We start from the raw sequence: 27,516 nt of genomic DNA on the forward strand, positions 1-27,516 counted from the left end.
AATACAGTTTAGAGTCTGTGACATGTTTACTCTTTAATTTTGTACAAATTCATTGTCATATTAAGTTGTTTAAAGAAAAATATACTTCTTTAATTATACAGTGTGTTTTAGGACAGTTGAATAGAAAAATCAGATACTTGAATGTTATTCACTTATAAAGTTATCCACACCATTTCCTTTTACAAATGAACAGCCCTCCCTATTCTTTTTTTTTTTTTTAAAGATTTTATTTATTCATGTTTTTCCCCCCAAAGCCCCAGTAGATAGTTGTATGTCGTAGGTTCACATCCTTCTAGTTGCTGTACGTGGGACTCGGCCTCGCGTTGGACGGAGAAGTGGTGCCTCGGGGCGCGCCCGGGATCCGAACCCGGGCCGCCAGCATCAGAGCGCACGCACTCAACCGCTAAGCCACGGAGCCGGCCCAGCCCTCCCTATTCTTAAGCACCAAGTTACTGTTTCAAAAGATGCAGTTACATTTTATTGTATTGGGACTGCTGCTCTCTTTTTCAACATGTTTCATGAACGTTTAGTTATTTTGCTTTAATAACTATCTAAATTCATTTTGAGTAGTGCTCCATTTTGTCACATTGCAAGTCTTCAGCTAAAATTCTCTCTCCCCTGTTCTTTTCAACCCAAAGGTTTGTTTTCTTATTTTTAAATTTGGCATAAATATCCAAGTCATCCACCTAGTTTTAATAATTATGTAGAGTTTTTAAAAATTAAAATGAAGTGCTTGATGAGCTAATTTGCTCATAGGACCTGGATCACAGTTCTGTTTCCCATAAGAAAAGTTGGCTCTGCTCAGTCCCATAGCCATGCTCCACTGCAGCTGGCTTCGTTGTGAACTACGCACAGAGTGCAAATTTATATGACTGTAAAGTAATTCAGAACTCTTTTCCTACCAATTACAGTTCCCAGCCCACTCTCACATAGAAAGGACTGTGCACCACTCTGGGCGCAGCTTCATTTTGGTTTTGGAATTAACATACCAAACAGAAAATGAGATGTTTTTTCCCCCCTTGTTTTAAACAGTCACTGCATTTGGTTATTAATAAGCATATCTGTTTTGGAACATTTTTACAAGGTGAGGGAGATCAATTAAGGAATACTGTCATATTATTCACAGAGTTTATTCTACAGAGGAGAACTTACATTAAAAGGCAAAGAACACTTTGAAAATTCATTTCTCCAAGTAGAAAAGGAAATTTGCATTGTTTTCAGCTTATGAATACAAATATACTAATAAAATTAATTTTCATCCATAAAGTTTAATTTCCATAGTAACATTAACTTTAAAATATATTTACAAGAACAATGAAACCACATCATCATTATAGATGGGTGTTGGAAGTTTATTTATATAGATTCAGCATAAGTTCTGAATGTGGGTTTCTTAAGTTAGTGCTAACATTTGGTAGAACTGGGCATGAACAAAACTCATTTGCTAATTCTGTACAATTCTCCATTTTACCATATCAATACTTGCATGAATGAAATAAGCTATTTAATTTCTTTGGGATTTAAAAAACATGTATTTAACAAAAGGATTTATTTATTAAGGAGTTTTTAAAGAATAAGATTTTAGCTGTTTTATGTTACTTAAACCACCAGAGTAACAAACTACACAAAGCTGCTTTTTATTTTCTAAATTTGTACACTTGCCCCCAAAAATGAAGAATAATTGAGAGAGGAAGCATAGGGGGTATTAAAAGGAAATATATTACTTTTTTTGATTATTCAGTGCTCTCTTTCTTCTCCAGGTAAAAACAAATGGAGTCTCTGCTGTCAGACTGGAATCGCCATTAAAGAGTGACCCATTTGAAGATCTGTCATTTAATCTGCTTGCTGTATCAAAGGCTCAGTTACCTGTTCACACATCACTTGTTCCAACTCCAGACCCAAAGGGGTTGATTCAGTCGCCTTCTGCAACACAAAGTAACATTAACACTTTGAGTTCTGTAAGTTGCATGCCGACAATGCCTCCAGTTCCAGCCCGGAATAAATCCCAGGACAGTATGCGATGTTCTCCAAACCCATTTCTTACTAGCTTGAGCAGCACAAACCCTTTCACTGACAGGACTGCCGCTCCTGGAAACCCGTTTAGAGCCGAGTCGCAAGAATCAGAGGCAACTTCACGGTTCTCCAAAGAAGAGCCTGTTGCTAACGCTCCTTTCCCTTCTCTGAAGCCTCTTGGTCATAACAAAAGCAAGCCTTTATCTTCATTTGATGGCTTTAAGGACAGTTTTGATCTGCAGGGCCAGTCTACGATAAAAATTAGCAACCCAAAAGGATGGGTAACCTTCGAGGAAGACGACGACTTTGGTGTGAAAGGGAAGTCAAAGTCAGCTTGTCCAGACTTACTAGGTAATCAACCAGGTTCGTCTTCTGGCGCCAACATGACCTTTGATGATGACTGGAATAAAGGTACAAATGTTTCTTTCTGTGTGTTGCCATCAAGAAGACCACCTCCACCTCCTGTCCCCGTGCTCCCACCTGGCACCACCCCTCCAGTAGATCCTTTCACAACTTCAGCATCCAAGGCCTCACCCACACTAGACTTTACAGAAAGATAATGTTATACACTAGAAAACAGTTGGTTTTTAGTTTTGGCAGGGTAGAGCCAAAAGAATTGGGCATTAGTCATTGATTATGTGCAATAAGTAATTGTTCAGTGCACTGATGTCGTCATGAAATACCACTATTTAATGTGTACAAAGTGGGAGTATGTGTATATTGGAAATAAGGAAAAATCCTTCTCATTATTAACTGGAGTTGTGGTGTGTTTGTTTGGATAAATAAGAGAGAGTAGTAGCCAGAAAAAGTGCTCAAAACTACTTTAGAAAATAGTCCTTATTCAGTCCTTATTCAGAAATTCTGTGTCAGTCTTCTCTGAAGAATCTCAAAAAGTCCAGACAACTGCTAGCTGACATTACTGCCAGTCCTTTTGTACTTGTTAACAATTGGTATTTGTAAGTATTTACCAAAGAGCTATCAAAGTTATACTGAAACAGAAGTTTGAAAGGCATTGCTTTAAAAAAAACGTACGTATACACGCACACACACATATATACACTTACATATTTGTAGAACTCATAATTTAAGTTCTAGGATATAACACAGAGCAAATTTTTACCTAAAAGTTCTAACAGAGTTGTTTTTTCAATATTTCATTATCAAAAGGATGGCTGTAAATGAAATTTGGACATTTCATTCATTTTCTTTCGAAAACTAGAATAATCTCACTACAGAACCAGAATTTTCTACCATTCCATACCCCACCCCTTCACACACACACATAACACACATCCTCGTTCCTCTCCACTCTAGCACCTGCATATGCCTTGCTCTGGGAGGAGGTTCTTGTAGCTGGAAGCAGCATATTTTGTGGTCCCTGTCATGTAGACAGATACTCCAGCCCTTTCAAAAAAGCACTATGGCCTTATATCTCGGGAAGGCACATACCACCAAGTTCAATGAGAAATCCTAGAGCTAAATATCCTCTCTTCCCTCTGTACGTTAAGGTATATGTTGCCCATTTCCCTCCTACACTTTTCTGTTTGCTGCTTTCACTCTGGAAGTTCATTAGCAGGGAAAGCAGCAGTCCTCAGAGTGCTCTGAATTGGGGGTCTACGCAGTGTGTGCTCTCTCCCCTTAGAAGCTACATAACACCTGTGATGCTGCTTTACGTTTCTAGAGGCTAAATCTCAAGTTAGCTGTGGATTTTGTCTTTTGCACTGCCAATATGCAATTGATCCTGCTTTTATTAATTTTATGAAGAAGTACACAGAATTTTTACAGAATGTAGTATTTTGATATCATTAAACCCAATCAGAAAACTCCTTGAGCAGTATGGTTCTGTTGTCAGTTTAAGTTAAAATCATCTTTACCCATTAAGACTTACATTATCCTTCCTTTTATATAAAGAGTCATATCTGTCCACCTCAATTCCATTGTCCACATTTAACCTTTAAAGATGTGCATTGGAGGAATATCAGAAAGTAGAGGTCATGGCTAAGAATATGTAAAATGTAAAAGCACAGCAAACTGTATTGCACTTAACCACATAAAGCAAATCTAGTAGGAAAAAAACACTTTTCTAAATGCTCAAATGTTATCAAAATACTATATTTATAGAAGTAATCCTCTCTTTGTTAACAGCCAGGATTTGCTGTTAGAAATAACTCTTGTGAGTTTTATATTGTGCTTTTTTGGGGGTCTAATCATTTCAGCAGTAGTATATTTTAAACAGCAGTATTACTCTAAGCATTGTGCTTCGAAATGTGAATTAACTTGTTGAAACTGTGGCTTTAACATCTATATGATTAATGTATATGGTATTTGCTCTCCATTAGCAAAATAATTCATGATAAACTTCACTAGTGCCGATTGCAGTTCTGTGAGCAATGTTTGCTATTGAATATAAACTACTGTCTAAAATATACATATCATGCAGCAGCTCAGCCTTTATCAGGAAAATTATATTTGGCAAGTTGCTGAAAGTGCACAATAAAGTTATGAAAGTTAAAGGTATGCTGCAAATAACTAGCCATTATTCTGTGTATTATTACAATATTTACCAGTTCTGTTAAAAGCAGAGCAGAAATTAGACACTAACGATCTCTTTGTGAATTCCTTGTTCTCTATAGTAGATTGCTGTTTATATGTAAGAATTTTATTGCTTATGTGGCATACAATATTTATAATTATATACTTTATAGAGGTACAGTATTAAAGTCAGTGGTATACAAACATTCTGTACATATCCTGTGAAATGTGCTGTCATATGAAATAAATATACCTGTCTTTACCGTACTACTTTGCTCAAAAGGAAAGAATTTTTCTCAGCCATCTGCCTTGAACTTTACATGTACAAATTTAGTGACATTTGGGGATTCACACTTATTGTCAGATCAAGTATTTTAATTCATGACCTTATTTTCATTCAATTCACTTATCCATATAATAGTTATTCTAAAAGCAAGAAGAAAGAGATTCTGAGATCACTAATCATCATTAAGAAACCCATGTACTTATTCTGTAAGAGAGCCCCTCATTCAGAATCTTGTTGGCTTGAAAATAACACGTGAAGTGTGAATGATGATTTTCTAACTCACAGCAAAAGAAACAGCCGGGAGCAGAGGGGAAATAGGCACAGGAACAGCCAAACCAAGAAGACACTGGCTAAAAGGACCCCAAGGAAGAGGCCAAGGCTAGTAGTTCCGATGAGTATATTGCCTTTTTTCAGTCCTGTATGGTTGCTATTGAAAATAATAACCTTGATTCTTACATAGTTGAATTATGTTCATTAACCTCTGATTAAGAAGTTATGGATACAGAATAATAGGCTTTTAAAAAACTTTATTGTAGATTTATATGCAGTTGTAAGAAATAATACAGAGAGATCCTGTGTACCCTTTACCCAGTTTCCCCCACTGGTAACATTTTGCAAAACTATAGTATAATACCACAACTAGAACATCAACATTGATACAAAACATTTCCATCACCACCAAGATCCCTCACCTTGCCCATCTCCCACTACCCTCCCATCCCATCCCCTTCTCTCGTCCTTAACTTCTGGCAACCACTATTCTAGTCTCCATCTCTATAATTTTGCCACTTCAAGAATGTTATATAAATGGAATCATATGGTATGTAACCTTTTGGGATTGGCTTTTTTACTCAGCATAGTTCTCTGGAGATTCATCTAGATTGTGTATATCAATAGTTCATTCCTTTTTATTGCTAGCAGTATTCCATAGTATGGATGTACCACAGATGGTTTAACCATTCACCAGCCCATTGAGGGACGTCTGGGTTGTTCCCAGTTTGGGGCTATTATAAATAAAATCTGCTATGAATACTTATGTACAGGTTTTTGTGTAAACAAGTTTTCACTGCTCTGGGATAAATGGCCCAGGAGTGCAAGTGCTGGGGCAGGCGTAGTTGTATCCTTGGATTTTTAAAAAACTGTCAAACTGTTTTCCAGAATGACTCCCATTTTACATTCCCACCATGTAGTGATCCAGTTTCTCCACATCCTTGCCTGCATTTCCTGTTGTCACTATTTTTTATTTAAGTCATTTTAGTAGTGGATATTTCATTGTGGCTTTGTTTCCCTAATACCTAGTGATGGTGAGCCTCTTTTCATGTGCTTATTTGCCATCTAATATCTTCTTTAGTAAAATATCTATTTGTGTCCTTTGCCCATTTTCTAAATGGGTTGTTATTTATTGTTGTGTTTTGAGGGTTCTTTATATATTCTATATACTTGTCCTTTGTTGGATATGTGGTTTGCAAATATTTCCCCCAGTCTGTAGCTTATCTTTTCATCCTCTTCATATGATCCATAGCCAGATCCTGAGCTCTGCAGGTCCACAAACTACAGTAGGAGTGACTGACACAGGATAACCAAACTCAAAAAGAACTGATGTATAAATCAAAATGCCAATTTATTAATTTTATAAAAATAAGTTTGACCACATCAAGATTTAGCAAACGTGGAAAAATGGGAACTCATACTCTGTTGGTGAGAGGGTAAATTGGCACATCGATTCTAGAGAGCAATTTAAAATGTCCAGTAAAGTTCATATACTCTATCATAAGAAGTTTGATTTGAAGGGAAACTCTAGGACATGTGGAACAGGACATGCATTGTTGGTAACGGTGAAAACTAGAAATAAACTAACCATCAACAGGAGAGTTGAGTGACATTCATACAGTGGAGTACTCTACAGCAGTGAAAATAAGTGAATGAAATATTAGTAAATCTCATTATGGAGCAATAAAGCAAGTTAGAAAACAATACAGTATGACACCATTCATAGAAAATTTAAAACATGCAAAACAATATTCTTTAGGGATACATACATATGTTAATGGTATAAAAACGTGCAATGGGAATAATAAATTTAGGATAGCGGTTACCTCTGGAGAAGGGGAAGAGGAGAATAAGATCAGAGATGGTTATGTGGGAACTTTCACTGTATCTCTAATGTGTTAGGACTTAAAAAAAATATTTTTTCAATACAGTAAAAGTTTGCTCTCTTCTTCCCTGGCTGCCTGATATCTAGCAGCCATCATGAATGCCCCATTAATATCTGGACCAGAGTGTTCTTCACGATTGGATTGCTTCAACAGGTACAAATGGTCATAAAATGCCCTTCACCCTAGAAAGGCAACAGTACCTAAAATATTCAGAGAAAATTAGCCAAACGCACAAGACCACACAGGTGTCATCTTTGTCTTTGAAAAAACTACAAATGTGTAAGACATGGCCTGTATGAGAAGAAAAAGACCTTACGAGAACACTGAAAGGAATGCAATAAAAGAATAAAGTTAGGAGGACTACAAAGGCAAATATCAGTGCTGACAAAGATGAAAGACGCGGCAAGGGCATCATCTGTGGCCACTTAGCAGATTTTTTACCAAATGATGAATAAACTACATATTTTAAACAAAACTGGATGGCCAGTACATGGGTTTTCTACACTTTTCATTAATACTATTAAACATTATACCCAGAGGGGCCGGCCCCATGGCATAGCGGTTAAGTGCATGCGCTCCGATGCTGGCAGACTGGGTTCAGATCCTGGGTGCGCACCGAGGCACGGCTTGTCAGGCCATGCTGTGGTGGTGTCCCATATAAAGTGGAGGAAGATTGGCATGGATGTCAGCTCAGGGCCAGTCTTCCTCAGCACAAAGAGGAGGATTGGCATGGATGTTAGCTCAGGGCTGATCTTCCTCAAAAAAAAAAAAATTATACCCAGAGACCCTGTAATACATGAGTTTGTGGATAAGTGGTTCTCACAACCTAGAAGGCTAGACTGTAAACCAAGTTTTAAGCAGGAGCTGGCTTGATGCGATTCAGGAGAAACAAGGGGATGACCTTACAGCCAGCAGTCAGGAGCTAAGAGAACACAGTCGGCCCCTTTCTCCCTCTGGGGGGAAAGACATATGCCAATCTGACCAGTACTGCGTGTTCCAGGGTCTGGGTGGTCCCCGCCCCAACAGTACTAGACATAAAAACACATCTCCGTTCCCTGGGCTCCATCTCCCTTCCATCCAGTATCAGCGTTAACAGTCTCCACAGGAGGCCCTGGATCGGCTTTGGGCATTTCCAGGCCTGCAGTCGCACTTTCTCCACGCTGCCCTCCGCCCCCCAGCGATGCAGTTTCAATGGAGAGCCAAAATTTCAGAAATACCAAGTAGCAGGTGTTTGTAATATTCAAACCAATTCGTACTGGGCCATGGCCCTTCGAAAGGAGAAAACCAGGGGCAGAGGCCTTGCATTACCTTAGCTTTCCTACCGACTTGTTACCAAGGATTCAGTGCAAATGTTACCCACCCAAGGCAAGCATTCCTTGACGATCCGATCTAAAACGCCAATCGCCCTGTTTTGTTTTCTTTATACCTCTATATTAGAGTTTGCCTTGTCCGTTTACTGGTTTTCTCTTTGTCACTTACATTGGCATGTAAGCTCCCTGAGAGCAGTAACCCTGGATGTGCCGCCCTCTCACCGGCGCCTGACCCGAGAGCGGTCGGCCGGAGCCTGGAGGGTTCGGGGAGGGTCGCCCCGGCAGCAGCCGCTGGAGCTCCCCTAGACATGCGGGTCCGAATCAGCCCGCACAGAGGAGTGCGGGCACCTTCCCAGGCCCTCGGTGCTGAGCACCGGAGCAGCGGGGACAGACAGCACGCCTCAGCAATCGGAACCCGCCTCCCAGACTTTTCCAGACAGGAAGCAGCGGGAGGCGTTTCCGGAAGTGGAGACTGCCGGCGGCCGAAACGCGGAAGAGACTAGGAGCGGGCTGGAAAGAAAATGCTCGGGGCCTGTGCGCGCCCACCCCCGCCTTTCCCGACCTAGCATCCTCCCTCCCGCCCTTCCCCTCTCCCCGGGCGGAGTCTCGGGCCCCAGGCCAGTCGCCGGGCCTTCCGCGCTCCCCTCAGCGGCTGCGTCTGTTTGAGGTCGCCCCGACAACAGCCACTTCCGGGAGCGGACCGCGGCGAATCCCCCTCGGCAGGTGCGGGCCTGGACCAGCGGCGCCCGCGAACTGTGGGGTCGTGGCCCGGCAGCCCCTGCTACGGGGAGCGCACTGCCGGCTCTCCGCGCGCCGCAGCGTCCCCACCCTCGGGTGCTGACCCCGAGCTGGCCGCTTCTCAGCCTCCGCGTTGCTTTGTTGCTCCTGGCAACAGCCACTTCCGGGAGCGAGTGCCGTCCCCCCGGCCCGCGGGCGCCAGAGCCGCGGGTTCCGGCCCCCCGGCAGCGGTTAGTCGGCCGCGGCTGTTCGCCCGCCGGGTGAGCGCGGGCCGCGTCTCCCCTCTCGCCTTCTCGCCGCCTCGGCGGGGCCTGCGGGGCCGCCATGGTTCTGCTGCACGTGAAGCGGGGCGACGAGAGCCAGTTCCTGCTGCAGGCGCCGGGGAGCACGGGGCTGGAGGAGCTCACGGTGCAGGCCGCCCGCGTCTACAACGCGCGGCTCAAGGTGCAGCGCGTCTGCTCAGGTGCGGCCCGGGACCGCGGGGCCGGGGGAGCGGAAACGGGGCCGTCCGGGGCGGAGGAAGTGGGCGGGACCCCCGAGGCTCTCCCGGGCGGGCTGGGGGCGAGGGTCAGGTTCCCGAAGATCTGCCGAGATGCGCGGCGCCGGGCTTGAAATAGGACCCCGGGGTCACCAGAGATGCGTAGGGGCCGGCCCACCGCCTTGACTGGGGTCTGGGAGCCGGGGTGGGATGGACTGGGTCCGCAGGGAGGAGGGACCGGGAGGATGGGCCACGAGCAGGTGTAGGGGCATCCGCAGGTGTGAGGGGGGACCCACCGCGGGCCCTCTTAGAAAGGTGAGTTCACTCTTCCGAGACTTCAGTTTCCGGGGGCGAGCCGCCCGGCTTTGGGACGGCCCCTCAAGGGTGGGAAGACAGGGAGAGAGCCTTGGTGTGCCTTTCCCTGCTCCAGAGACACGGGCCTGTTTCTCGTGTTACAGCCTTTGGCCACCTCCTCGCAACACTAGAGCAGCGCTGGCCGGTGGAACTTTCCACCGCGATGGAAGTGTGACCTATTCGCGCTGTCCACTGAGGAGTCCGCTAGCCACAGGTGGCCGCTGAGCACCACCGAGGAACTGCATTCAATTTAAATACTCAACAGCAGCTAGTAGCTACCGCGTCAGACAGCACAGTACTTGTGATAATACTCCAGATGTGTTTCTCTAACTATAATATGTGATTTTTGTACTATGGAGAACCCCTTAAGGGTTACGGTTTCTACCTTTATGGGACGTACTGTGTAGTTTCTTAGTGCAAGTTACTGAATCCAAAACAAGCTCAATGTTAAAAGTTATTTTAAAATCAAAACATTTGGGGGAGAAAAGGGGCTCAACTTCTTTTTCTATAAAATTGTCAGTTGAAAATGTGGTGCTGAATGTTGAGTCATGTTACTGAATTTAAAATCCGTTCGTTTATTGTGCAGTCGCCTTGGTCACCTGTGATTCAGGCAGGCCCAAGTGCTATCCCCAATGAAGACAAGAATGAATGAGACCAGTCCCTTACCTCCCAGTACTTAGAGTCTGGTGGGGAGGGAGAGAATAAATATCCCATAAGTATCCCATTAAGTTACACCATTTGTTCCACAGTATTGTATAGTACAGCCCACCTGGGGTCTTCATACAGTGCTATGGGAAGACCTAGATCTGGGTGCCTCTTTCACAAGAAGGAAAGAAGGAAGGGGAGAAAAGCAAGCAATTTTGTAAGATTAAAATGTGGATTCATTTTGGGGTGAATATATATGGAATAGGAAATATATAAAGCCACGTGTTGGAATAGTGAACATGACAGTAGAAAACCAAGGTCTTGTCCTGTCTCTGCTACTTTGGAAGAGTCTGAGCTGCCTTAAATCCTCCCCACTGATGGAATTTAGATAAATTATTTATAAAGTATTTATGTAAAGTTTTATATAAAATAGTAGCAGTGTAGCCAGCCCTGGTGGTCTAGTGGTTAAGATTTGGGGCTCTCACTGTTGCAGCCCGGGTCAGGGAACCACACCGCCTGGCTGTAGGTTGTCATACTGTGGTGGCTGCATGTTGTTATGATGCTGAAAGCTACGCCACCAGTATTTCAAATACCAGCAGGGTCACCCGGGGTGGACAGGTTTCAGCGGAGTTTCCAGACTCAGACAGACTAGGAAGAAGGACCTGGCCACCCACTTGCGAAAAAATTGGCCATGAAAACCCTGTGAATAGCAGTGGAGCACTGTCTGACATAGCACCAGAAGGTGAGAGGATGGGACAAAAAGACCAGGCAGGGCTCCACTCTGCTGTCCACAGGGTGTCTAGGAGTCGTACGGCACTAACAGCGACAACAGCAACAATATAGCTGTGTGACCTGAGCCTCAGATGATACAGCTGCACATTAGGGAAGATGGGGATGGTAATTACTGTCTTGCCTATCTCATAAGGTTAGATTAAATGAGATAATCCATGAGAACATACTTGGAAAACAGGTACGCCCTGTGTGGATGTGCACTCAGACTGTCAGTGAATTTTAATTTGTGCCTCTTGAGTGCCAGGAAGCTCAGCATAGCACAGAGGATTAGCGCACAGAAGCTGCGGCCCGCCTGCCTGTGACCGTGGCGAGCTCCTAAACCCAGTTGACCCGGGACGAATTGACCACCGTCAGTCAAAGGTCCAGGACAGGTCTGGCACATAGCAAGTGGGATCTAAGTGTTCGTTAAGTAATAGTGAGCCGATGGGCGAGACCCCTGACCTCTGGGGAGCTTCCGTTCAATGAGGTGTAAGATGTTAGGATGGTGATTGTGATGCATGTCGTCTAACTGTTTCTTATTTTTAAGAAATGGAAGAATTAGCAGAACATGGCGTATTTCTCCCTCCTAATATGCAAGGACTGACTGATGACCAGATTGAAGAACTGAAGTTAAGGGATGAATGGGGTGAGAAGTGTGTACCCAGCGGGGGTTCTGTATTTAAGAAGGATGATATTGGACGAAGGAATGGGCAAGGTAATCCAGCATTTTTCTTCTATGTGCGTGCCTGAGTATAGCAACATGTTAAAAAATTGACCTCAGTGTTTCTATACAAACTTATGAAATTCTGCACACATACCTTCTTGTGGTGAAATGCTAATCCAGAATGAGTTAGGTTGATAAAGGAAGCATCTGTCTTCTTGCTCTTACTAAGTCACAGCTAGCTTTTAACTCTATTAGATGAACTGTATGAAATGAGCATTTTTTTTTTTTTTTTGGTGAGGAAAATTAGTCCTGAGCTAACATCTGTTGCCAGTCCTCCTCTTTTTGCTGAGGAAGATTGGCCCTGGGCTAACATCTGTGCTCATCTTCCTCTACTTTATATGGGATGCCGCCACAGCATGGCTTGATAAGCAGTGCGTAAGTCATACTCGGATCCAAACCTGTGAACCCCGGGCGGACAAAGCAGAGCGTGTGAACTTAACCATTACACCACCAGGTGGCCCCCTGAAATTCCATTTTTGTAGGTAGCAAATGGTTGAAGATTGGCAATTTCATGTGGTTCAACCTCATAGTTTTGGGGGGATAATCATTGGAAATGCATCGAAGGTTGTGTTCTGTTACAGTTTCCAGATACTGGGGTTTATTTAGAGATTCTTTGTGAAAGAGGAAAATGGAGTCAGCCCAAGGGCCTCCGCTGGAATTGAGGACCTGCCTCTCTTTGCTGCACGTTAGTACATCTCAGAGGATGAAGAAATTATTCTCCTCTTATTATCTGGTTGATCATGTGGAATTTGAAGGAGAAAAGGATGATAACCCGTTTTGATAGCTTATCCCTTTAGCCTGCATAAAAAGTTCCATTTAAAAGACTATAATTGATCATTTGACAGATACCCAAGTGTCTACAATGCCCCTAAGACACTGTTAGGAGCAAAAGAAATACAAAAGTGTCCCTGCAGGGCCTTTACGTGCTCAAAAAAAAGTATATATTTTTTAAATATTGAAGATAATAGGAATTTCTAGTATTATTTCCTTTGAATTTTAACCTGGAAAATGGTTGGCTGTCTTCCACATCTTTTCATAACTAAACTCATCCTCAATTTGCAGAGATTCTTTGCTTTTTAGAAGGAATTGCAGCAATGAAAAAAATAGTAGTATCCCATAAGAACCAGTTAACAGTTCATTATTCATCTGTAAACCAATATTGTCTTAAATTAACCATTCCAATTCTAATACAATTTTGCATTTCTAGTATTTTCAATGTCTAATTAATATTGTTATTAAGAATATAAGGTTTGAACTTGCCCCATCTCCCCTAGATTTGGACATGCCATCTCCATTGTGTTTGCTTCTAAACTTTCAACTTATTTCTTTTTCTTGTCTAGGGGTGGGCAAGCTATGGGCAACAGGCCAAATTCGGCCAGGGCCTGTTTTTATAAATAAAGTTTTATTGGAATGCAGCCAGCCCATCCATTTAAGTAGTGTCTGTGGCTGCTCTCATGCTGCTGTGACAGAGCTGAGTAGCTGCAAGAGAGACGATGTGACCTTCAAAGCCCAAAATATTTACTTTCTGGTGCTTCGCAGAAACAGCTTGCCAACCCCAGTCTCTCCAATGACATTTATTCCTGCTCTTCGTAGCCTTTGCCACGTGCTAAAGCACGCTCTGGTCTCTGCTATCGTGAAGAGATTTTTACCTAACTTCTCACACCAACTTTCATGTATCCCTCACTAAATTCCATGCTGGTACTTTCTCTCAATTCACTCACTCCCCGACTCAGACAGAAGGATTGGGATATTTAAGAAGAGTTTTAAAGATGGCTCTCTCTCTCCCTCTTCCCTCTTTTATTTTTGTAGCTCCAAATGAAAAAATGAAGCAAGTTTTAAAGAAGACTATAGAAGAGGCCAAAGCAATAATATCTAAGGTTAGATTTTTAAATGATGCACTCAAGCTTGTTTTTTGAAATACAGACTCCAGTTATGGCTTTCAAAGTTATCTGTCGACCAACCTTTTCTTTCCTTTTTTTCTTTTTTAAGCCTTCCAGAGGCAAGGGAAACAGCATGTTTGGGGTGGGCCCTAGCTTTTTCTTTTCATAATTGTGACAGTTTTCCCACTTCCCACAGGTCAGTGGCTGTGTCGATGTGGTTCACATGTAGTATGAATATGAAGTGATGCCCATGTGATTTTGCTTCCCTTACCTTTTTGAAGAGCTAAGGAAAGTGGAATGTGAACATTGTGGCTGTACAGTAGTTCTGTGGTTATGTGATTGACCCAGTGTGTGTTTAGTATGAATTAGTTTTCTGTAATCGTCATAAGTATACAAAAACTGTTTCATAGAAGGAAAGGCGTAAGTCATACCATTGACTTGCAGGTAATGTGAATCTGTATAAAAAGAATGTAAGGATATTTAAAGAATTGGGGTTTTTTTAATCAGTTGCTTTTATTTATGTGTGGGCTGTATTAGTTGTTACCACCTTCAACTGTAGGTTTTCTCAGTTTTGATAACTGCTTTTCTTCCGCTCCTCCCAATTCACTGGGCAAAACTGTTATTTCTCAACCAACATTTCCCAAATTCTTCAGGCTCTTAACTAATCCTTTAAGTGCTTCAGGAAAGCCTGCCCTCTGTGCCTGGTAATGTAGGGGAGGCTCTGGAAGTCCTACAAGGGAGGCTTTGGTTCAATCTACTGTTTGCAAAATGCCTTTGTCCACAGAATCTTTTCTTAAAACTTTTTTTTAAAAAAATCTTTTTTTAAATAATAACTATTAACCTCTAGTCAGATTAGCGCATCTCAGAACACGTAGGGAAAACAGCGGCCTGGACAGTGCTCTGCCCCCTTGCCTCCCCACACCTCCGTCTGTGGAAATCCTTTCTATTTGTTCGTATCACTTCTCCCTTTGCCTGCGTATATTTTGTGTAGTTAGTTCGTAGTTCACAGAGAGGTTTCCCGGGGGTCCGGTCGCTATGCTGTGGTGATTTGCCCAGAGTGGCCGAGCTGCTGAGCGGCCAGGTGCTTTCTCTCCCGGGGCCCCCTCCATGCTGCCTCCAAACACGCGGCACGCATTGCTGTCACCTCACCGGACTCTGCTGTGTTGGGGGCGGTCAGCTCTGTGGGTCAGGACGCAGTGGGGCAAGCAGGGGGGGGTTCGAGTCCTGGTGGCCCCACTGACCAGTCCCGTGACTTTGGGCTGGAGACTCGGCCTCCACTGCTCAGGTTCATCATGGGGAGAGTGAAAGATGTCAGGATAGCCAGACTGTGTGGCTCCTGGGGAATGGGACGACAGTGTCTACATAACCCCTCCTCGTGGGACCCACCTCTGCTGAGCGTGGGAGACCAGGATGGTCGGGGTGTGTCTGTTATCCTGACGCCACACTCAGAGTTTCTCTGCCATCTGACCGTGGCATCTGGCCACAGATCACTGCGCTTGGCGTTTGGTGGAGCCAGTATAGAAAATGATTCCACGGCGCCCCCTCTGTGGGTAATATTGGTCGTGGTGGGTGACACCCTCTGAGCAGGACTTGCCTTGGATGACCCCACATCTGGTAGATCTTCACTCTGTTCCTATGGCATATGCCTCTCATGGAAGACCTGATATATTTTACGAGGATTTGTGACTTAGGGACCAATTTCCTAAGCCGCCCTGGGGGTAGGTCAGGCAGGAGTAGTGCCTCCATTTTACAGATGAGAACACAGGTTTAGAGAATTTAAATCTGGGCCCCCAGGACTTCCCTGAGGAGCGTCAGCCTCGGGCACCAGGGCCTGCCCGTCCTCCTCTCCCCGTGCGGGCTCTGGCACGCATGTTGATGTCTCAGAAACCGCCAGATGGAAGAGACCTGAAGGGCACAGTCTGGGGGGCGGGGTGCAGAGCTTCCATGCCCTCTCCTCCTCTGTGGAATCCGGGCACCCACCTTCCTGAACATTGATGTGTTCTCCCACCAGGAAGCTCCACTGCACTTCGACGTCCGGAATTTTTATCAGGGTTTCATTACGTGATCACGATTGATTAGATCACTGGCCGCATGATGAACTCATCCCCAGCCCCACATCCTTACCCAGAGGTGGTGATAGGGTAGGCGGTTCTGAAAGGTCCAACCCTCTAATCACCTGCTCTGTCTTCCTGGGGAGCACAGCCCCTCCCTTGGAACTGTCTAAGGTCCCACCGTGGGTTACCTCGTTAGCATAAACTCAGGTGTGCTCAGAAGGGGCTTGTTATGAGTAACAGAGACACCCCCATCACTCAGGAAATCCCAAGGAGTTTTGAAGCCCTGTGCCGGGAACAGGGGACAAGGACCAGCTCTATTTTTTATTATATAGAGCCTGCTACCTGGTCTCCCCTCGACGAGGTCCATCCTGCACCCACTGCAAGATTAACCTCCCAACTCCTTCCTAGGAAAGCCGACTGCTGCCTGTCGCCTCCCAGTAAATACAGACTCCCCTGCCCGGCTCTCACGGCTGTTCAAAAACCAGCTCCAGCCTGCCCATCCAGCTCAGTCCTCTCCTCTCCTGTCCCAGGCAGAGTGGGCTGCTGGCTGTTACCTGCTTTTCTTGGCTTCTGCTTCTCTGGAAGCACCCTGCTCCCACTCACCCCACCCGTGTTCCAAGGCCCCGCAGCCGTGCCGGCCCCTCTGCAGTGTTTCCTGGTCCTCTCCCAGCCGTGCTGCTGGAGGGGGCTCGTCCTTCGAGTGTTTTCGCACTTCACCGCACTCCTCTCTCAGTGCTGCTCACAGTCTGCGTTACAGTCTGGGCCGTGTGGACGTGGCTCAGCCCCTGAAGAAGATGGCAGTCATCTCGGTAGCAAGCACAGTTTGATTCTGTTTGTTGCTCTGGCAGTGTCTGGCGAGGGTCTTGTACGAGAATTTGCTAAGTATTTGTTGAGTTGATGGGCCACAGATAACCATGCTTGTCCACTTACAGAAACAAGTGGAGGCCGGCGTCTGTGTTACCATGGAGATGGTGAAGGACGCCTTGGACCAGCTTCGAGGTGCCGTGATGATTGTTTATCCCATGGGGTTGCCACCATACGACCCTATCCGGATGGAGTTTGAAAATAAAGAAGACCTGTCTGGAACTCAGGTATGCGGCTCTTGGGCATTCTGCAAGGTGAGTTCCCGCACCCCACAGGGCAGAAGCCTCTCAGATTTGACCCTCCTCTTCTCGAGGTAGTTTTCTGCTTCATCCATGGCTTTCCATCTCGCTATCCGTGCCTCCGAGAGTTCTGAATTCAGGGGAGGCCCCCGAGGATGGTGCACATGGTTGAGGGCTTGGCCCACACACACACGGGCAGGAGAGAAGTTTGTGAGGCTGCCCATTGCTGTTAACGGGAAACATTCCTGTTTTCTTTGGCTACTGGGAAGCCAGAAACCTAATTTGTGCCCATTTCTACCCAAATGTATTGGTCCCTTTACATGGAATTTTGTGATCTAGGCTTACCTGTTGCTTCATGTTGTTTGCCTGCCTTTATGTTCCATTTTCCTTTGTTGTTCTCATTTATTCCTTATCCTGTTGGACAGTGTCTGTCTGTTTCTCTGTGCCGTCTTAAATAGGTGGAATTTGCAGAAGCAAGCAAACAGCCCCATTATGCCTGTATTTAAAAACCCAGCAGGATTCCAGTGTTATTCCCTGGCAGTATCCTGAAAATCTATCCAAGAGGGACCTTATATTATAGATGAGGGTACACACGAGATGGGGTGCTCCCCACTGCCCAGAGCAGGAAGTTAACGAGTCAGGGCGTGAGTTGAAACTAGAAGGGAAGGTACTAAAATGAGTGAGGGCTTTGAGTAGGTGGGGGCTCGGAGAGAGCAGGGGAGGGCAGGATGCTGGAAGCCTGTCCACGGGGGAGGGCACCAGCCGAGTTCCCCACCAGGGTGGGACCACACCTGTGGCAGTGGCCTGATAACCTTAAAGCGGGTTCTTACCGTGGCCCCAGGCGGGACTCAGTGTCATTGAAGAATCAGGCGCACAACTGTGGTGGGCAGCCAAGGAGTTAAGAAGAACAAAGAAGCTTTCAGACTACGTGGGCAGAAATGAAAAAACCAAAATTATCGTCAAGATTCAGCAAGTAAGTACTTTTGCGTTAACATGTCACTATTTTTTGTTATTCGCTTTCCAACTGATAAACGTTTACAATAAATCTGAAAGATTTAAACTCCTTGTACAAATACTTTAATCCTCTTGGTCCAGGCTTAAAATAAAACTATCCTCTGTACGCACAATACAGTGTGCATGTATGACAATATTTTGAGTTTGTTTTAATTTGGGCAGGAGGGGAATATGCCATGTTAATTTCAACTTGGAAAATAGAGCTACAAGGGGCCAGCCCAGTGGCTAGTTGTTAAGTGTGCGCACTCCACTTTGGCGGGCCGAGGGTTCGCAGGTTCGGATCCCGGGCGCACACCGACGCACCGCTTGTCAAGCCATGCTGTGGCGGTGTCCTGTATAAAGTAGAGGAAGATGGCCACAGATGTTAGCCCAGGGCCAATCTTCCTCAGCAAAAAAAGGAGGATTGGCATCGGATGTTAGCTCAGGGCTGATCTTCCTCACCAAAAAAATAAATAAACAAATAAAAATAGAGATACAAGGAGGCCGGCCCAGTGGTGTAGTGGTTAAGTTCGCATGCTCTGCTTCAGTGGCCCGGGTTTCTGGGTTTGGATCCTGGGCGAGGACATACACCACCACTCAGCCATGCTGAGGCAGCGGCCCAAGTACAAAATAGAGGAAGATTGGCACAGATGTTAGCTCAGGGTAAATCTTACCAAAAAAAAAAAAAAAAATTAGAACTACAAGTAACTAAAAATGTTTCTTGAAATGAAAAATAGAGCCCAGAGCACTGATTTCACGTTTTTCAAAGTGCTGACACTCTAGGAATGAGGAGGGAGTGTTAGGCCTCACAGATGTGATGTGGAGCTGGATATCTGGCAGGCTGCTTTGGCTGTGTGCTCTCTGCTAAGTCAGTACTCTGTAATTGGGTGAAACAGGGTCCTCCATGTTATCTCTGGCCTTCCCCACGGGACCTGCGGTGGCTGACTGGGGAATGGCATCGTGCAGCCACTGGGCTTGGTCCACCATGAGGGCCCAGAGCCAGGGGCTGCTGATGCCCAAGACTCCCCTGGTGATTCGCTCTGGGTGATCGGAAGTGGATGACCTGTTCATCTTCAGCAGTTGGCGAAGGTGGTTGTGACACATTCGCTGTGACTTCCTGGATTGTCCCTATAAGAATGCCTTAATCCACAATTTGCTGTTCCCTCATCGTTCCAGAGGGGACAAGGAGCTCCAGCCCGAGAGCCCATTATTAGCAGTGAGGAGCAGAAACAGCTGATGCTGTATTATCACAGAAGACAAGAGGAACTGAAGGTATCGGGTGACAAATGGGTGCCTGGGGCACTACCCCCCCACCCCCACCCCGTGCCCAATCCAAGGGCACTTGGGCCGTTGGTGGGGGCGGTGAGTTCCATGTGATGTCGAGGGGGTGTTTCTAGAGCTTCTGCCTCTCCACGGCCAGTGGAGCCCTGCCAGGCATCCTGCCTGTGTTAGTCTGGACGTGTCCCGCTCCCGGGAAGGCGGGGTGGGAGGTGGTCCTGGGTTCTTTATGTTGCAAAACACTTTCCTGAAATGCCTTCCTGAGCAGAACATATTTATTTCCAGAAATTGGAAGAAAATGATGACGACTCCTGTTTAAATTCCCCGTGGGCAGATAACACTGCTCTGAAAAGACATTTTCATGGGGTACAAGACATCAAGTGGAGACCCAGATGAAGTTCCCCGGATGATGAAGCTTTCACAAATATTAGCTCACCTTTCTTCAGGCAAAATAGTAATAGTAATAATAATAACAACTAAGACGGGTACTCACAACCCTCTGGAAAAGATGTAATTTCTAGTTTTCCTAGTTTTTTGGTTTGAATTTTTGAAAGTTTTGCAGGGTTTTAGAATTTAATAAATACATCCTCAAAAGAATCTGCCTAAATTGTTTTTATTTCAGGACAACTATTTAGTATTTGAGGTTTTGCTTTGACAAAATACTAATGCTGTGATTACAAACATTTTTTTCTTCCTGATTTCTTTATTTTGTATTCTCACGATGGCTGTCGTACGGGAGGAAGTGGACAGTACTTTTTCCCCATAGCTGGTCAAGTACTTGCTGTGAACTTGGCCATCAGTGGCCACTAGAGGCCGCCGGGCACTTACTTGTCCCGCATTGTCCCTTGGCCCTCTTTGTAGAACTCTTCAAGGCTCAATCCTCGGTCTTGTTTCAGAGACTTCCGTAATCCCGCTGGAGGGTCTAACTGTAGCCCGGCGTCTCCCAGCTTGGAAGGTGAAGTTCGCCTCCTGGTTGGTGCCTGACTGCGTGGTCTTCCAGGTGTAAAGGCTACACCGGTGATGGAAGTTGGGTGGCCAAACTAGTCTAACCTGGAAACTGAACAAATTCTTCTGTAGTTGCTGGGCTTTTTCTGAAAACGAATGCAGATCCTCATAACAGAGGGATCTTCCCTGTGAGCTCAGCCTGCGACTCTCAGTGTGCAGAGGTTTGTCTGAGGCTGGCGGGTGGGGTCAGGCTCAGGCGCGGTGACCATCCGGCCACAGGACACACTGGCTCCCCTGTCAGCCTGACTGGTTTCCGGGACACCTTTGATTTTAAGTACTCCAACTCATCATCCCCACACTCTGACACTTCAGCAGCTCAAGTACATCCTCCAGACTGCCTGAGCAGCAGACGGGGCCCAGAAATCTGGTCCGGCTTGACGTGCTCTGCAGAACACTCGGCCCCTAGTTGGAGGAAGTGCAGCCTGCTCACCCTGAGGAAAAGTGAAGCGACGGGGACTTGCCCTGTCCTGGTCTTCCTGTGTCCATTGCTCCTCATCCCCTGCGGTGCCTGAGCTCACCCCACGGCCACAAAGATAGAGCTGTGGGAGTGAGTGGAGGCGGCGTGAGTATGGTTTCCACCTGCTGAGGGGCAGCTTCCCCTGGGGGGTGGGGCCAGGGCCAGCTGGTTGGTTCCCAGACCTGGTCCCATTGTGGGGAGTGGGGACTGGCCCATCTCCATGCCTGCATCAGAGGAAACAGAAGTTGGGACACTGCACCAAGACTTGCTGAGACTCTGCCCCTCACCTCGTGGAGAGGACTTGGGCTCTTGGCAGAGACTAGTTCCTCTAGAGAGCGGAAAGGACCCCCGAGCACCCTACACAAGTTCTTCTCCCAGAACCCTCTGCCTCCTCCCTCACCTCTCCACCATCTCCAGGTTACTTAGGGCAGCTGCCCCCAGCTGACTCTCCTGTTCTCAAAACAATGTTTCCTAAAGTGGGTTGTAGCCGGCTATGCATCTCGATTGTACCTTACTCTTTTAGTTGATTGTCAAATTTTGTCAAATCAAATTTGCGTCTATTTTCTTTTTGACTTTCATTATAATTTTAAATGTCTCTGTGAAAAGTTTTTGTCCTTGGATGATATACAGTTTGCACTAAGGTCCTATGACTATTGGAGGAGCATCCTGCCTGTGTCAGTGTACACTGTATGTGCATTACATCCATGCTAGACCTGCAAACAATGTTCATCAAGCCACAGGATCACAGTAGATCTTCTTAAGAACCACTATTTCCATAGCACTAGGAATTCTTATTGACTCTGGGATGTAAATGCTTTATGTGGCCGTGATAGTTACTCCATTGCTTCATATAATCAGCAAAAGTTATTAGCCAAAGGGTCATTCACTTTTGAGTGTAGAAATCACTAGATTACTGGCTTCACATTACACTCCTTTACTCAATACTCATGTAAAAAGAGAATAGTCCTCTCTGCCTGCCCTTTGCTCTTCTCTGCCTCAGCCTCCTCCTCTCCCCCACCCCCAGCACTCAAGGAGCAACTCATTAGAATGTAAATGTGAGTGTCCTTTATAGCCATCCATAAGGAAAGGGAGACTGGCAGTCACCGAGCCGCTCTGTGGCCCCCGTGCTCACGTGGGTGAATTCACTTCGCATCCGCCAACTGAGGAAGGTAGTGGTGACCTCAGATGACCTGACTCATCCCTGGTCGCATCGCTAGTGAGGGTAGAACCAAGGAGCCACAACCAGGACTTGCCCAGACTCCCCAAGAAATCAATTTATCAGCAGAAGTCATCTTGCCAAATGGCAGGCTGTAGATCATTCTAAGTATGTGGTCTTGGTGTTACTTTCTTTTTCTAATCCAGTGCATCTTTGGATCAATATCAAAAGGAAACGAAGCGGCTGTTGTCTGTACGGTGCCAATCTGGGTCTGCGGCTTTGTCCCTTAACATGACTTGTCTTCTCAGATGCTTAGTTCATGGAGACCAGGAGTGCTGGTAATAAAATTTGACACCATCAAAACCCTTTCAACCAGCAAACTGAAACACTGGGCAGCATTTCTGTCACACGATTACTTCGTTCCTTGGCAGCCGCTCTGCGAAGAATGACCATTGAGCTTGAAATTAACCACCACATGCTTGGAGGACAGTAGCCTTGCGGGGTCTGAGTGCTGCCGAATTCTCTTACGAAGTCTCACAACCACCCCCACTGCGCTCCGATCGACACAGGATCCCAGGAGTCGTCACTCCACGCTGCTGAAAGTCACCAGCCCCAGAGAGAGTCCAAGGAGAGATGAGGTGGATATCAAGGAAAAGTTCAATGCCAGAGGTCACAGCAATGGCAGCCGGTATTGATACCTGCTGTTTCCTGGACAGGTGTACTAAGAGCTTTACGTGTATCTTCTCATTTACACCCCACAACAGCCAAATTAGGAAGAAACTAGTATTGTTGTCATTTCACAAATAAGGAAACCAAAGCCCAGAAAGGCTCATTCACTCAAGGTAGAGCATCCGAAGACCCATCTCCTTGCCCCAAAATCTGCCGTTAACTATACGTGGTTTCTGTTGATACCTGATGGAGGCACTAAACCAGGTGCTAGTGAATGTCAGTGAGCGAATGCCCATGGAACACACGTCTGTGAAAGGCCAAAACAAGAGTGTGCTCCAGGGTGGGGATGGCGGCCTTCGATTATCTCAATGTCTAAGGCAACAGTGATGGGCTGTGGTCCTGACACTGCTGTGGTTCACCAACCACTGAGGGGGAGGATCCCGGAGCCCACCCTTGAGAGGCTTGAAGCAAAGAGACACCTGGCTCGACTCTGAAAACCCCACTGCCCTGAGCGATAGAAGAGCCAGGTTGTGTCCTAGCCTGAGGAGAGACCCCAACCTGCTCTCAGGCCCAGTACACGCAGGTCACAGGATTCTTTCTCATAGGATTCTGGGTCACACTCACATGGATTCAGAGGTCAGCAGACTAACAGATTCCCGCAGGCTACGTCCTGGTCTCTCACTACTTTGAATAGATTGAATTCTATACATCCAGACCGAGAACACAATAGCCTGTTCCAGCAATGAGTCAGGATGAAATGCAGAATGAAAAGCGCCCAAAACCCAGTTTGTAACTTTGTCGCCTACACCGCTGATCCTACGACCAGCTCTGTTGGGTGGCAGCACTGCCCAGCAGCTACACAACCACGGCTGTGTCACTGCCTCCCCCAACCCTCTGCAGCGTGCGCGTGGCACATCGGCCCAAGGTACCCAACACAAGTGATTCTTCTTCCGCGGCTCATTGAGAGAGGCCATCGTGCCCTGGGTGCCCAGGCGGCCCCCAGCACAAGGCTAATGGATGTGAGGACGGTACCTTTTACCTCCTTTCTGCTCCTTCATCTACTACATCGTTTTGAAACAGGACAAATCCTGGGTACGAGTGGGTGACATGACTGTGGTGCAATAAACGTGATCCACACGGACCTCCTCTCTCCCCCGCTCTCTGCTTGCTTACCGTGGCCCTCTCCAGCACTCTGCCTTGCCCCTTGCCCCAGACAAAGCAGGCAGATACAATAGCAGCGTTATTCTTGTGAGCTCTCATTTCTTGTTATCCTGTTTGCGTTGTGCTAGAACGGATCCCATAGGCTCAGAGCAACTGTGTGTTTTAGCGGTGAATTAGCAGAATACAGCATGCACTCAAAGCTCTTGCTATCAGAAATTCCTACGTTATGACCAAAGCACTTATGATTGTAAAATAAAAGAGACGGGGGGCCAGCCCCGTGGCGTAGCAGTTAAGTGCTCGCGCTCCACTGCTGGTGACCTGGGTTCGGATGCTGGGCGCGCACCGACACACCGCTTGTCAGGCCATGCTGTGGCGGCGTCCCACGTAAAGTGGAGGAAGATCGGCAAGGATGTTAGCTCAGGGCCGGTCTTCCTCAGCAAAAAGAGGAGGATTGGCATGGATGTTAGCTCAGGGCTGATCTTCCTCACACACACACACAAAAGAAGGAGATAAAACGATTGAGGACATCAACATGCAAATCAAAACCCCCAAACTGAGAGCTGCTCTGAGTTGAACTATTAGACCTTCACAAGATGAACTCAGCTCACGTGAACAGACGTCCGCCTTTTCTCTCAACTCTTTCCAGGCCCGAAAACTCTCGGCCTTTTCTAGAGGTAATTTACATTTAACTGACCAGAGAGTTTCTGATCAGCACATCTCTTGACTTTTGCTTGGGAAGTAAATATGATTTAAGTTATTGAATACAAGATGTTAATAGTTTTATGCTAAAGCAAGTAAAAAATCAGTGAATGTCTAGAAAATATGTCACAAATAGACTACTAGCAAATATAATTTGACTTATTAAATTTTAACAGAAGTTGTCTATATTATAAAATTCGCCCTGAGCTGAAATGGAGAAAAAGGAAAGGAAACATTACCTGGCTTAAAATAACAACTTGTTTGGAAAAAACAGAATTTCAGAACGTGTGGACATCCCATCCTTGTTGAAACAGTTAACAAACATAAGACTGAGAAGGAGTTGGGCATTTTTATTTTTTTCAAAGTGGGCTACCTTTCCTAAAATGCCTCAGAACATGTTACCATAGTTAAAATATAATTTTAAATATTTTCAAAATCCTAAATTAGTGGCCAGCCCCATGGCCTAGTGGTTAGGTTCGGCATGCTCTGCTTTGGTGGCCCGGGTTCAGTTCCCTGGGCGTGGACCTACACCACTCATTGGCAGCCATGCTGTGGCAGCAACCCACATACAAAACAGAGGAAGACTGGCACAGATGTTAGCTCAGGGCGAATCTTCCTCAGGAAAAAAAAATCATAAATTATATTAATTTTATATAATTTATAAAATCATAACTTTTATTAAAATAATAACTTTTATGTAATTTATAAAATTATAAATTATATATATTTTTTGTAGCAAAATCTCCAAGTAGGGAGCATTTTTTTTTTTAAGAGGGGCTGCCTTTAACTTTATTAGAAAGAGGAAAGTTATACAATCAAACTCTGTCAACAGAGTCACCTCCTGCGAACTCCAAATTAAGTTCAGGTACTTGGTCCTGGTACAGCTGCCTCGGGAAAGAATGTTCATAAGACAGCGAGCCTAGAGGTTTTCCCTTGGGAGCCAAAACTCAAACGTGTTTCCTATGCTATAGTTACAAAGGAAGTATATAAATATATTTTTTAAATTATAAATTTAAATAATAATTTAAAATATTTTTCTCGGTTGAAGCATCATCTACATAACACAACTTTCCAATTTTGCCTGACTCCTTCGGTAAGCAGGGAGAGATAAGACTGAGAGATCACTTCCTTCTCAATTCCCTGGATTTCCTGGCACCTTCCCCATAACTTTATATATCACCCTGCTCTGAGCTGCTGGTAATTACAGTCTTTATTTATCTGTCTCCCTGAAAGGACTGTGAGCTCTTGGAGGCAGATGCCCTGTTTTAGTCAGATTTTACCTCCTTCCCCCAGAAGGCTAATACTTTGACACTTACTCCGACCTTTCTGAAGAAGGCAAGGCAGATGTCAATGAGGGCAATTGGAGGGAGGGCGCCTTCCAGCTAAATTCAAGTGCTGCTCTGCCTTTATGCTTAAGGATTACGGAAAGGGAGGATGGGGCTCAAGCCGGGGGCTGGGGGACATTAGTTCTTTGCAAGTCCACACCTCACGGTCAGCGACAAGGTTCCCAGTCACCATCCGCTGGGGTCTCTGATTTTGCCTGAAGTCTGCTCCTGCTTCCACACTCTGCGGCTGGATGTGGTGTTTCCTGGTACAGGTGGAGTTTGGGGTACCTCTCAGTGCATTATGGCATGCTGGTGTGTGGTCTACTGTGTGTGCCTCTGTCACAATCCAATTTGGGGCTTGGGGAAATTCCTTGGTGAAAGTCAGTCACAGCGTTTTTCATTGGGGAAGCGGAAGCAGTCATATGATCAGACGTTGATTTTAGGAGAGGAATCTTTAGCAGAGTCCAGGAAATTCTGTTATTACACAGAGCACACCATAAGAGACCATATAAATTTTTTTTTTTCAGGAAAACATTTTAGGGACAAGCAGCATTATAATGACTCAGTGCCACCCAGCACAGCTTGAAATGGGGCATGCGGGTTCTTTTCGTCCTTGGAGGCCCCTGTCCAGGCCTGTGTTTTTCAAAAAGGCCATAAAAATTCTACCAAATAGAAAATCTACCAAATTTTTGTAGAATAATTTCAAGTAGAAGAGAAATGTCTCAGGGAAGCTTCCTGCTGTGTGAGTAGATGCCCACAGTACCCCCACCCCAGGAATGTATCTCTCAAATGGGGGATGGGGGCACCCTCCCCCTGACAGGTTTGGGGAACTGGAGCCCCTCTTTTGACCCAGCAGTGTCAGATGCGCTGCAGTATAGTTGTTCCTTTAAGGCTTTCCTCACCGCAGCCGAGTTCTGATCCTGTTTCCTGAGGCCACCTCACCCACCACACATCTCTGCACTGTCCTCCCTGAGGCCAAGCGGCCACTTCCGGTCCCCTGTTAGACTCTGCAGCCGTGGGCTCCTGGTGAGGGGAAGCTCTACCAGCCACGGCCTGGGACCCCAGACTGGCTTTTGATCAGAACCCAATTATCAGGGTTTATTACTTTACTCTTTAAATGCCTACTTAAGGGGCTTTTAATTGTAAAAATAATATATGTTCAGTTTAGAAAATTTGAAGGAAAAAAGTAAAGAGGGAAATTAAAAATAATTCAAATAATACCCTCCAGGGAGACAGTGTTAACTTTTTTTTTTATCATGAAAACTGAAATTTATTGTGAAAGTACAAAAAATAAAAATCATGATGAACCCCTAAGTACCCACCACTCAACTTTAAAAAGTATCAATGTTTTGCTAATCTTATTTCATTTCTCCTCCAAATGCCCCTACTGAGGTCTTTTTTTTTTTATTGTTTTCTGAGGAAGATCAGCTCAGGAGCTAACATCCGATGCCAATCCTCCTCTTTTTGCTGAGGAAGATTGGCCCTGGGCTAATATTTGTGCCCATCTTCCTCTACTTTATATGGGACGCCACCACAGCATGGCTTGACAAGTGGTGTGTCAGTGCGTGCCCGGGACCTGAACCTTCGAACCCCAGACTGCCGAAGCGGAGCACGTGAACCCAACCACTATGCCACCAGGCCGGCCCCCGCTACTAAGGTCTTTTAAAGAAACTCCAGACACCATTTCACTTCATCCGTAACTTGCATATGTATCTCTAACAGATTTGCA

At 45.6% G+C, this 27,516-nt stretch overlaps 2 protein-coding genes across 6 annotated transcripts in view; both read left to right on the forward strand.

The window, feature by feature from the left end:
* Positions 1-4,812, forward strand: part of SYNJ1 (synaptojanin 1) — a 94,068-nt gene extending 89,256 nt beyond the window's left edge. For all 5 annotated transcript variants that reach the window (XM_087418143.1, XM_087418146.1, XM_087418144.1 and 2 more), the window contains one exon: positions 1,761-4,812. In XM_087418143.1, the coding sequence (XP_087274269.1) occupies positions 1,761-2,573 (813 nt within the window). In that variant the 3' untranslated portion in view covers positions 2,574-4,812. The remainder of the gene's footprint in view (positions 1-1,760) is intronic.
* A 4,008-nt stretch (positions 4,813-8,820) lies between these two features.
* On the forward strand, positions 8,821-19,912 carry CFAP298 (cilia and flagella associated protein 298). The gene is made up of 7 exons (XM_004429560.3): positions 8,821-9,498; positions 11,831-11,998; positions 13,817-13,884; positions 16,874-17,032; positions 17,886-18,017; positions 19,214-19,309; positions 19,601-19,912. The coding sequence occupies exons 1-7, from the start codon at positions 9,360-9,362 to the stop codon at positions 19,709-19,711; spliced, it is 873 nt and encodes a 290-aa protein (XP_004429617.1). The 5' UTR covers positions 8,821-9,359; the 3' UTR covers positions 19,712-19,912.
* The last annotated feature ends 7,604 nt before the right edge of the window (positions 19,913-27,516 follow it).

Source organism: Ceratotherium simum, chromosome 27 (genome assembly GCF_057802395.1).
Source record: "Ceratotherium simum simum isolate JZ-2026a chromosome 27, ASM5780239v1, whole genome shotgun sequence".
Lineage (NCBI taxonomy): Eukaryota > Metazoa > Chordata > Mammalia > Perissodactyla > Rhinocerotidae > Ceratotherium > Ceratotherium simum.